Here is a 12,603-nt window from a genome sequence, read left to right as displayed (position 1 = left end):
ACTATTGAGTTGACTCCCGTGTTAGTATCTAGCCCTTGTCTGTCTTCTGAGTTGCTAGTAAGTACCTTAGGTTGAGTTGTTTGACATTACCATGTGGATGTCCTGCCAACACTTCAATTTCAGCATCTAAAACTGTACTCAGATCTTTTCTATCAGTCTTGCTCCTTGAGATTTTCTTACTTCTGTTAATACTACCACTCTCTTAGTTACACAGACGGGAGATTTTGGAGATGGTCTTCTTGTTCTTTGGCCTCACCTCTCCTCTTTTGTTGCATTGTCATTTTTATTTTCTTAATATCTCGCCCTCCTCCAGCTTTTTATTCCCACCGCATTCCATCTCAATTTAGGCCTACTAAGTAGGGTTCCTCTCCCAGCCTGTCCTTCACACTGATATCAAGTGGATCTTCCTGAAGCACTTTATTGCTTTTCTCTTTGTAATCCTCTACTCAGGTAATTTAGTAGCTCCTCAGACTCTCTGATACCTTTAAACTCGCTCCAACCTTCCTTCTAGCCTCTTTAGACTGCCATCTTCACATACTAGTTTCTGGTCAAGTTAAACTACTTGGCATTCTCTGCACACACATGTGCTTTTCCATCTCGGTGTTTTTGCCAATAGCACTCCCTCCTCTTGAAATGACACACTCCGTTATCTCCTGTCTACTGAAATCCAACTCATTCTTTATGTCCCCACTCAGATTTCATCTTGTCTGGAAAGCCAGTTTGGCTTATCTTAGCCTGAAGAGAACTTGTCCCTTTTCTGTACTCTTCTCTGGTTTGTGATACATCATATCTGTAACTGTCATGTTTTGTCTCCGTTCTCAATTGTAAACTCTTTGAGGGCACAAACTTAGTTTATCCTAAGATTTTTATAGTCTTCACAGTATCAAGAATAGTGCTTCGCAGGGAACTCTACTTAATACCCTATAATGACCTATATGGGAAAAGAATCTAAGAAAGAGTGGATATATGTACATGTGTAACTGATTCACTTTGCTGTACAGCAGACTAACACAACATTGTAAATCAACTATACCCCAATAAAAATTAATTTAAAAAATAGTGCATTGTACAGTTTCAATAAATTTTTTTGAATTTTATTTATTTGTACAGCAGGTTCTTATTAATTATCCATTTTATACATATTAGTGTATATATATGTGTCAATCCCAATCTCCCAATTTATTCAATAAATTCAATTTATTCAATAAATTTACTCTTATATTTACTCAGCACCTACTGTGTTGCAAAGCCTTTTTGGAAAGCACTTAAAATTATGGAGGTGGTCCATCTGTAAAGTAGTAACTGTGATGTCAAACAAGATGAAACAGGTGTTATGACTGAAGTAACAGAGTGTTTTTGGATCCTAGAGCAAGGAATGGTTAGATAAATTATAATGAACAACTATTGAATATTCTCTGGAGGGTTAAGAATTTGCAGCTAGTGGAACAACTCAGTTAGTTGTTGGGCAGATTTGGAGGAATTCAGAGTCCAACTAGAATGCTTCTTCCTTAGATCTAAAATAGAAACCGTTCAGTGTGATTTAACATTTTAATTTTTAGATTAAGCTTTGAGAAATTACAGATTTTATTTCTGAAATCTTGGCATTGTAGGAATTAAGGGTTGGATTTTTATAGTACTGTCTGATAGTTATAATTTAGTTAATTAACATTCCTATGATATGCTCGTCTGTTTTGTTTTGTTTCTCTCCATTTTATTAAAGAAGACTTTCTCCAGACTGGTGCAGTTGTTGACCTATTCCTGTGGTAATGTGTTTTTGTTGCAGATGGTGTGGACGGAAAGCAAGCCCGTAGAACCAATTCCAGCACCCCGTTAGGGGAGCTTTTTGACCATGGCCTGGATAGTTGGTCATGTGTTTACTTTGTTGTAACTGTGTATTCCATTTTTGGACGAGGATCATCTGGTGTCACTGTTTTTGTTCTTTATCTCCTGCTATGGGTAGTTTTATTTTCTTTCATCCTGTCCCACTGGGAAAAGTATAACACAGGGATTCTTTTCCTGCCATGGGGATATGACGTAAGCCAGGTGGTAAGTATGGGTTCTTCCTTAAATTTTCAACATTGCCATGAATTTTGGGGAAAGTTTTTGTTATTCTTTCTTTATTGACCTTTTGCTTTTTTGGTTAGAACTGATGGGTGCTTTAACATTTTTTTCCTTTTTATTTTATATTATTTTTACTTATTTATGGAAAATTTCCAATATGTACAAAAGTAGAGAGAATAGTGTAGTGAACCCTTAAGTACCTGTTACTTAGCTTGAGCAGTTAACACTTGGCCAGTCTGGTTTCACATGTACTCTTCCTCACCCTCCTTCCAATTATTTTAAAGGACAATCCTGGCATTATGTGATAAATATTTTACTATATATCTCTAAGTGGTAAGAGTTCTTCTTAAAAAACATAATTACAATGCCATTATTACACCAAAAAGTGAACGGTTTCTTAACAAACATTCACTGAAACTGTTGATTTTGTAAGGAAAGTCAGGCGCTTATAATTAAATTGTTGGCTTTTTGTCTTCATTGCCAACTTTTCAGTGAGTAGAGAGATTTGTTTTCCTCTTGCTTTATAGGCTTGCTGTTAACTCTCCCTGCCTTAGAATCCCAGCTTTTTGTGTTGCCATTTTGCCCGTCTACACCTAAGGCTCCAGTAAAGAATCAGAAGTTGGAGTGTGTTCGAAGAAAGTGATTGGGTGGGCAAATTGGAACATCGTGTGGCTAAACCAATTTACGAGGTGCCTTATGAGGCCAGTTGTTTGCATTCTCTAGAAGTTAGTTATTTTATGGTGGTATTGGCTGAAAAAACTATTTTTAAAGGCGAAAAGACTTGCCACCGTATCAAATTTAAGCATACTTATTGCTTTGACTAAAACTGTTTGTTAGACTTATGCTGCATAAAGCGTTATTGACTCCCTGATCTTTCCAGCTGTTAATGCTCTGTATACTTTTGTCTGCATTTTCCTTCCAGACTATTTCCTTTGTCTACATAGTGACTGCGATTGTGGGAGTTGAGGCCTGGTATGAACCTTTCCTGTTTAATTTCTTATATAGAGACCTATTCACTGCAATGATCATTGGTAAGAAGCTCCATGTTGAAGCCTGTTGTAACATCGCTTTGTTATCAAAGCCAGTGTTTGATTATAACCAGCAGCACTTCCCTGCCTGCCCGCACTCCCTGCAGCAAAAGCAGAACCCCGCAACCCTGTAGGGTTTCAGCCAAACCCTTAAGGAAAATAAGGTTGCTTTGTTTTGCTTTGTTTTGTTTTTGTTCAGCACCAAGGTGTTTCTAATCAGAAGGCCATACCGAAATAGATCACACAAACCCTGTAAACTAACTATTCAAATTAATCTAGACTGTATTGGAGGATCCACATTTAGTTGGATGTTCGGTATTGATTTCAATACTTATCTCAAAATTGAAGATTGTTAGTTTGAGGAAATAAAATGACGAAACACAGAGTTTACTTTATAATACATCCACTCCAAAAATTGAGCTTCTGTTCTTCTCAGATACCCTTTTTCTTAAGCCTTTGAATGCTAGGTAAAGGTTTTGATCATGGTAATGTTTCTGTTTTGATTTTAGCCAAAGGGGATATCTACAGGATGATTGAGTGGAGGGAGAGTGTTTTTAATGGAAAGAGGCAGAGAGGAAGAGGAATCTAGGTTGTTATTTGGGGCACCAGGAGTGACACTAAGACCTTTGTAGAGTAAAAGAAAAAAACTTGTTGGCTGTTGCTCTGTTCTCTTATCTAAAAATTAATCTTCCCTCCGTCTGTCTGTGAACCTCGGTTACAGAATGGGAATTGAAGGCTTAGAAACAGCTGAGAAGATGGTGCATTAAGCACTGGCTTTCAGAAAAGGAGTAGTTTGGGGATTTTCTGTGGCTCTGGACGGCAGATATTTTAGGAACCCTGCTGTAATCTAACAAATGTTCATTTTTGGGTGCCTCTATAAACTGATTTCTTTACCTTGAAAAGGTGAGCTATTTTTCATCCCCAGCTGTCATTCATGAGTGAATCTTTTGATTTATGCAGCTGGTCCTGTGGCAGGTGTGCTGCATTTTACATTCAAATGTTTATTTAAAGATAAAATGGAATCTCCGACATAGGAGATATATTTTTGAATGTTAAGTGCGTACTTTAATAGGCATATAAGTTTCTTTGTAATTTATAATATTTGGCAGCAATACTTACTAGGTAATGGTACTTCCTATTGCATCACATTGGGGGGCACATGCTAGCTAGTTGTCTTTCTGTCTGTGGTGTCGGTAATGACTAGAGGGATGGGGTATTGAACATCTGTTCCATCTCTTCCCAAGTTCTGCCTCAACTCTTCACCTAGTGGAACTAACAGTCACTGATAATCATTGCTTGGGAATCCATTCATTCAGTGGATAGCCAGGGGAATAAAGTTTGTTTTTTGATGAAGTACCTCATAAATTCATACTGATAATTCCAAATCATATTTAACGATACAGATCTTTTACTTAACCTAGTTGATCTTACATTTGTATGTCCTTTAAACTCTGACAAAAGTCTTTGCTTTAAATGACACAAACTAATTATACATTTGTGTTATTCCATAAAATACCCACAACAGTCTGAGAATGTAGTTCCAAAGTCAGCGACATATGATTACTGGAAATTGTTGGAGATTTTGGCTTTTTGCAGTTCCATTTGCCCTATGGTTTACCCACTAGAGGATGCCCAGTCAGGTTATTACAGTCTAAAGTCCCCGTTCTGTGGTTACGCCACCATCTGTGGATATGTACATTTAAGTTAGTTTCATTTTACTTTTGATATTTATGGATTACTTTTTCTTTTAAAATTTATTTTTCCTTTATAGTTATGTAACGTATTCACATGATTACAAAGTCAAATGTATATATAAAACAGGATGTATTCAAAGAAGTCTAGTCTCTATCACTACCCTAGCCTTTTCTTCCCTCATAGTTAACTATTCCTAGTTTTTAATTTTTTGATTTATCTTTTCATTGTTTCTTTCTTAATATAAGTAAGTGTGTGTGGGGGGGAGGTTTATCACCCCCTTTCATAGATAAATGGTAGCGTATATACAATATTTTACTACATGTGCTTCTTTTTTTTTTTTCTCCTCCACATAATAGTGTATCTTAGAGATCACTGCATAGTGATGTTTAGGGATCTTCCTCATTTCTTCTTACAGCTGCCTGGTACAGTACTTCATTGTGTGGATGAACCATCGTTTATTCAAACAACCTTCTACTGATGGATGTTTGTGTTATTTCCGGTCTTTTGCTGTTGTACAAATTGCTGCAGTAAATCGTCTTGTACATATATATGTCTGTTCATATTTTTCCCAGGGTATTTTGGAAGAGATCTCTAGAAGTAAGGACAAATGTATGCAACTTCACTAAATAGTCCCATATTCCCTTCCATTGGGTTATCTGATTTTTGAATTCCTATCAGCCATGAATGAAAGTACTTGTTTGTTTAGTTTTGCCGATGTAGTATGTTGTCAGACTTGTGGATTTTTGCCAGTCTGTGATAGGTAAGAAGTGGTATCTCTGTATAGTTTTAATTTGCATTTCTCTTATTATGGATGAACTTTTCTAGTGTTTGAGAGCCATTTATGTTTCTTTTTTCTTTATATCTCTAGTCAATTTTTGCATTACGATTGTTAACCACTTCCTTTATTTTTAGAAGCTCTTTATCTATTGGGTATATTAATCTTTGTTTTGATATAAATGACATTTTCCCCCTTGTTTGTTGTTTGTCTTTTTTACTTTCGTTAAAGTATTTTTTGTCTTGGTTTTTATTGAAGTTTTTCTTTAAGCCTGGAAATATGAGGAACCAAAATATTTGTTGTGACCATGTTATCCTTGGTGTTCATCTCATTCTAATCAGTCCTTTTTTATGAATTCTATTCTGATTTTTCTATAGCTATTGTTTCGTATATTATGAAGTCTAGACCTTCCTATGGTAATAAGAAAAAAAGGTCTTACATATGTATGGGTTCTATCACTATCGTTATATAGAGTTTAATAGACAAGTATTGAACAATTAAATATTCTTTATAGGAAGTACATCGAGTGTTATTTAGAGAAGAAATAGAAGATACAGTGTTTCTCTTTGGCAACCTATATAGAGCTCAGGCTTTCTACACGCTTACTGCACTTAATTAAGATAAAGCTATTTTAGGATGTTTTAAACTAAAAAACTCTTGGTACCAAATCTTCTGCAAGTTTCTCTCAGCCTATTTTCAACACCTCACAGCTACACATGATTCTGGATTAATTCGTTTAGCCCTGGCTCTGTAACAGTGTGCTCCCCAGCTTGACATGGAACGAGCTGCTAAAAATTTCTGAGGACACTGAGGACATCTTGTCTTCTCTTCCACTCCCTCTAAGATCTTTCAACTCAGGGAACTTTGTTCCATTTGGGCTTGAAAGTAGTAGAGTAATTCATCTTTTGAGATGAGATTTCTGTTTGGTGAATTCTAGTTTTTTCATCTTTTTAAAAATAAATAAATTTATTTATTTATTTATTTGGGGCTGCTTTGGGTCTTCATTGCTGCGCACAGGCTTTCTCTAGTTGCGGCGAGCGGGGGTTACTCTTTGTTGCGGTACATGGGCTTCTCATTGGGTGGCTTCTTTTGTTGCGGTGCGTGGGCTCCAGGCACGCGGGCTTCAGTAGTTGTGGCTTGCGGGCTCTGGAGCACAGGCTCAGTAGTTGTGGCACACGGGCTTAGTTGCTACGCGGCATGTGGGACCTTCCCGGAGCAGGGATGGAACCCATGTCCCCTGCATTGGCAGGCAGATTCTTAATGACTAGGCCAGCAGGGAAGCCCCTTTTCATCTGTTTTTAGCAAGGTGCCTTAGGAATTGTTTTGAAGGAATGTTCTGTCTTTGATCTTTAAGGTTACAGCTGCATTGTCCACTGCCCCGCACCCCCAAGCCAAGTTTAGTCACCAGGAGTCCAGAATGGGCTAATATGTTGAGTGACAAGGAAATATCCAAATGAAGTGTCCAGAAAGTTGCCACATATATTGATTTGGAGTTGAAACAGAGAAAGATTAGAACTTTACATCTCTATAGATCACAGAATCAGATTCAGGGGTCACTAGAAAATCGTTTAAACCATCCTCATGGTACAGCTGTGGAATCTGAAGCTCAGAGAGATTGTCTGATTTGCCCAAGAGTACATAATTAAATTTTGGAGTCATCTGCAGGTAGCTTATGGTTAAAGCTGAAGAGAAGATTCTCTGAGGAAGTGTAGATGTGCAGTCAAACATCCAGTTAGGAATATGCAGGAGGTAGATTACCAAAAAAGGACACCAAATATAATGGTTGGATGGCTAACAGGAACATTGGGTGAATGGAATCACAAAGGCTAAGGGAGGAAAGAACTGCAGTTAGTGGATAGTCAGCGGAGTCATCTAACTTAGAAGTCAGGAATGAAGAAAGGGTACTGAATTTGACTATCAGGAGAGCTTGATAAATTTCAAGAGTACAGCTTCTGCAGAGGGGGAGCAGAATGAATGAGTGCTGAGGAAATGAAGACAGCAGGAAAGTTTGGTGAGTGATAGGAAATAGCAGAGTAAGATAAGTAGATAGTGAGAGCAGCAGAAGCAATGGTAAGGCTTCTTGGGAAGGCCATCCTTTTAAGGGTTCAGGGGAAAGAATTAGTGTATAGAGTAGGGGGAGAAATTAAGAATGCTAGGGAGGTAAAGATAAGTGTAAAGGAAGCAGCAGGATTTACTAGTTGTCCCCTCTTCCAATAAATAACTTATACTGGCTGTGCAATTTACTATATACCAGGTACTGTTCCAGGTGTCTTTGCATGTAATAACTCATTTAATTCTCAAGACCCTATGGGGTTGATACTACTATTATCTCTATTTTATAAAAGAGCAAACTGAGGCACTGAAAAGTTCATTTGCCTGAAGTCACATGACCAGTTGGTAGCACAACTGAGATCCAGCCCACTCTGGCTCCTTGAGTCTCTGCTCTGAATCACCAAACCGTACTGCCACTCTTCCAGTTGTAAATGCTGTTCAAAAATGTGTTTAATTTCATTATAGAAGTAAACCTGAACCTGAAAATTATTGGGTCTAAAAATATTACATAGTTTGTATGGATTTGATGATTATAAAAATGACTCTTGAATAATAATTCATGATAATTTAAATATTCGTCCCTTTAGGTTGTGCATTATGCGTGACTCTTCCAATGAGTTTATTAAACTTTTTCAGGTAAGTATTTTATTTTTTAATTGGGCAAGAAATATGAAAATCTTTAGAAATTGTTATTTAGGTGAATTTTAGGATTTCCTTCTTTTGGAGTCTGGGCATTTTGAAAAGGTCATGAAACCTGTATTATGAATCTAGAATGAGGTTAGGATAATTTGTCTGTGGTGGCTTGCGTAGTCAGTTCAACCATAGCCCAGAACTACTAGTTTTTTTGTAAAAGTTTTGGGCTCACCAAACAGTCTTCTAATTTGTCATTTTTTTTGTGAGTGAATCAGGAGGGAGTATGTTCCTGTCAAATATTGATAGGTTTACGTTCTTTTTATAAGTTGATTGTGTTTTTATAAGTTGATTATGTGTAAGTTTAGTTAGCATGATCATACAATAAATCTTCTCAACTTGTGTAGTTGAGGACCAAATCCTGGACCTATGCCGCCTCTTCCCAAAGAGCGCCGTATGGCAATTCCGGCCTGAGGAGTGTGTAGGGGTTGGCGGGGAGTTGCCCTGGTGGAGCTGCACCTCTCTGATCCATGTGTGCACTTCTCCACTTGGGCTCAGCCACACTGAGTTCATTTATGTGACCTGAATGTGTTTTGTTCTTTCATTCCGCAGTACTTTTGCTCCCACTCTTTCCTCTACTCCTGTTTCCTCTACTTGGAACACTTTCTTGTACTTCCCACTTCATCCTTCAGTGCTCAAATCTGTCTGCACAGTCCTATCCATGTCAAGCCAAGCTGTATGAATCTTCTCTCTTTACGGCCACTAGCAGTCATTTATAGAAGCCATAAAATTTAAAGCTCTGAAGGCCTTAGCGACGATTTGAGTCATGTCTTCCTCTCCTTCTAAAGTTGAGGTCCTGTCCTGATTGGGCAGTATTTTGCCTAAGGTTATATAATTAGTGGCAGAACCGGGATGCGGACTGAGGGTTCAGTTCAGATGAGCAAACATATATGAGAGTACCACCTGTGTGCCCAGAGCCACTAAGATACGCTGTGGACCGTCTCATTTCAGAGTCTTTCACTCTTAAGGTGTGTATCATAGTAGCACCATGAGGTACTCTTCTAGCATTGTTTTGTATTCATTTTATTTTTCCTATTAGAATATAATCTCATAGGACACAGTCCAAGTTTTGTTCATCTTTACATTCCAGAGGGAAAAGTTGAGACTAAGGGTCAGAAGACTTCCATTCTAGTCCTGGCCCTGCCACTTGGTACCAAGTTACGTAAATTTAAATTCTCACATCCTCACTTAACCTGTCTCTAAAATGGAATTAATAATGTTGGTTTTACCTATGCCATGGGGTTATTGTGAATAAAAATAAAAGAATAAGTGTGAAAGTACTTTGAAAACTATGAAATACAAGTACTATGAAATACAAGTACAGTGTTTTTATATGTAATAATGTTCTTTGTATTACTTGATTTTTTTTTTCAGAAGCTATAAAAATAACACCTTGAAACACAATTCAGTCTATGAAGCTATGGTTCCCTTCTTTTCTCCATGTTTGCTATTCATTTTGTCTACAGCATGGATCCTCCGGTCACCTTCAGATATTTTAGAGTTACATCCTAGAGTATTCTACTTAATGGTTGGAACAGCCTTTGCCAATATCACAGTAAGATTTTTTCTTTTAAAAATCGTAATACATATAAGAAATATTTGACAGAATTCAATAGTTTGAGAAACCTTATATAGTATTAGAATAAGCAGATTTTAATTTAAAGATCTTATATCAGAAATTGGAAAGAATAATTAATAACCTCAAAGACAGAACATGCTGAAAGTTATTTTATTTTTTTGTTTGAAACCAGTAGGATTTGGGGACTGCTGTAGTATTTTGGAACCATGGCATAATTTAAATTTTTTGTTTTGGTTGCCTGAAGAATTCATGGAACAATTCCCTTCAGGCTCTAAATATTATTTATAGTGTGGTTGAAATGGAAGCATATCTAACGATTAATTTAGGGAGCTTGGAAGGGGTTTTTGAGAGAGGAAACACACACACACACACACACGTTTTTTAATCAACTGATTTTTAAATTAATAACATAGAATTTAAAACTTTGTAGTAAATACTACATATGTTAAAAAATCCCTTTCTCTGCTCTGGCCCAGCAAGAGGGCAGACAGGGAGGAAAGATCAGGAGGACTTGAGAAAAGACCCTGTTAGTCCTGACAGCCAGGAAGCCTGTGCTCTAGCTCAGGCCAGGTCCTTAATAAGTTTTTATTTTTTTAACTTAGCCACTGAGTTTATGTTTCCATGTGTGTAACTTGTGTTTACTATCCCAAGTCATACTGATTTCATAGGGTTTAAAGATCTGAAAACATTAATGCATTGTATAAAATGTATCTCTGAAGGAATAAAACTATATTTGAGTAAGGTGTTGAAAGTAAAGAGAGCCAAAGAGGTTTTGAGGTGTTGTATGATAACATGACTGAATTGGAGGTAGCATCTCCTCATCACCATGAAGAAATTTAGTTGTGTGGTGCTGTGGGAGGGTGTTCTGAGAAAATTGTTGTCGTATATCATAGAATCTTAAAATTGGGAGAAATTTCTTTTATCCAAACTGTTACCCAGTAGAAGAATGCCTTCTGTAGCATCCTTACTAAATTATCTTCCAGTCTCTTCTGACACACAGTCTGAGGGTCCACGGGTTTGAAGGTTGGGGTAGAGGTCCAGTTGGGCTCCTGAGCAGTTGAGAATCGCTGAACTTGATAATAATGTAATGTACACGTACTTGAATGCTTTTTAAATGTTGGAGTGACTCGTGCTTTGCTAATTGAATTTTCATTCTCTCTCTTTTTTTTTTAATAACTTCAAGTGTCAGCTGATTGTTTGTCAAATGAGCAGTACCCGGTGCCCAACTTTGAACTGGTTTCTGGTTCCTCTCTTCTTGGTTGTCATAGTGGTAAATGTAGGAGTAGCCTCTTACATTGAGAGCATTCTCCTGTTTACATTAACAACTGCTTTCACTCTGGCCCACATCCATTATGGAGTACGAGTGGTGAGTAATCTAGAACAAAATTGCTTCCATTTGATTCTTAAATAGTGGAACGGAGGTGAGGGAGAATTTCAGAAGAAACTTGCTTATTATAGTAGCTGGAAGAATTTGGGGATATTCTCTAAATTTTGGATAATATCCAGGTGCGTGATATCATTTCTGTAATGAATATGTCCTAGTAACTACAAATAATTTCAAAGCTAGATAATTATTGTGAGGAATTAGTTCTTGTTTTTGTTTTTGGTTTTTTTTGTGGTTCGCGGACCTCTCACCACTGTGGCCTCTTCCGTCGCGGAGCACAGGCTCCGGATGCACAGGCCCAGCGGCCACGGGCCACGGGCCCAGCAGCTCCGCGGCACGCAGGATCCTCCCGGACCGGGGCACGAACCCGTGTCCCCAACATTGGCAGGGGGGCTCTCAACCACTGTGCCACCAGGGAAGCCCTAGTTCTTGTTTTTAAGTGAGAAGAAATGTAAACCATTTTCTTGGTAAAGAATTATAAATTCTTTTGTGCTTTTAATTATATATAGGACAAAATCATCTTACTTGTTGTTTATCTATTTCTATGCTTGCTTCTTTAGCTTCAGGGGTGTTTTTATAAGGGGAAATATAGAAGAGAGTAGATTTAAGAAGTGTTCTGCAAACCTTAATATTCTCTTCTAAAATAAGAAATGGGTTTCAGGACAAATGGACTAAGATAGGTATAATAAAATGAAAATCAGAACCATGCAGTTTAGTTTCTTTTTCCTCACACTGTAACATTCTTTTCTAATTATTTTACATATCTTAGCATGGTCTCATGACTATGATTTTGAATTGCTGTACAATATTCCATCGAGGAGATTACTTAATACCAGATTTTCACTATTATAAATAAAGTTGAAGTGAACTATCTGGAATAATATTTTTTTTCCTCCATTTGCTTTTTTTCTGAGGATAATTTCATAGCAGTCGGGTTGTGTGATAGGGTATTCATATTTCTGTGGTTTTAAAAATACTTCTATTTGGTGTGTTTGTTTTGAAAGGAACCCTGCTGTGAATCAGTTTGAGAAACAAAATGTCTTTACTTCTGTATTGTCAGACATATTTTTAAAACGGGGGCACCTGTCATGCTTGATAACAACGTCTTATACCTTGCATATGTTTCTTCCCTTAGTGTTTCTCCCCTAAGTAGCCCACATTTGTTGGAACAAAATAGATGAAATAAGCCATGATAAGTCTATGAATTGTGACATGAAGACATAATCATTTATGTTTTGGTTTGTGCAAATTTAACGTTATATGCTTTATATCAACACTCTGAAGACTTTATTCTGATATTTCATCAGTCATATGCATGAAGTAGAGCACAGTTACCAGT

At 37.2% G+C, this 12,603-nt stretch overlaps 1 protein-coding gene across 2 annotated transcripts in view; it reads left to right on the top strand.

Annotated features, from left to right (window-relative positions):
- Nucleotides 1–12,603, top strand: part of SELENOI (selenoprotein I) — a 42,293-nt gene that overhangs the window by 25,502 nt on the left and 4,188 nt on the right. The window contains exons 5-9 of one of the 2 annotated variants that reach the window (XR_010835607.1): nucleotides 1,784–2,046; nucleotides 2,984–3,033; nucleotides 8,199–8,247; nucleotides 9,676–9,856; nucleotides 11,064–11,246. Coding sequence is in view for 1 of the 2 variants with exons in the window: in XM_059079213.2 (XP_058935196.1) it covers nucleotides 1,784–2,046; nucleotides 2,984–3,092; nucleotides 8,199–8,247; nucleotides 9,676–9,856; nucleotides 11,064–11,246 (785 nt within the window). In the remaining variant the exon portion in view is untranslated. Of the gene's footprint in view, nucleotides 1–1,783; nucleotides 2,047–2,983; nucleotides 3,093–8,198; nucleotides 8,248–9,675; nucleotides 9,857–11,063; nucleotides 11,247–12,603 lie in introns of both variants that reach the window. The other variant, XM_059079213.2, reaches the window with a different exon arrangement.

The sequence above is a fragment of the Kogia breviceps genome, chromosome 11 (genome assembly GCF_026419965.1).
Source record: "Kogia breviceps isolate mKogBre1 chromosome 11, mKogBre1 haplotype 1, whole genome shotgun sequence".
NCBI classification, from domain to species: Eukaryota; Metazoa; Chordata; class Mammalia; order Artiodactyla; family Physeteridae; genus Kogia; species Kogia breviceps.
Note: the sequence above shows the minus strand (reverse complement) of the source record. Positions and strands in the feature narration are given on the sequence as shown.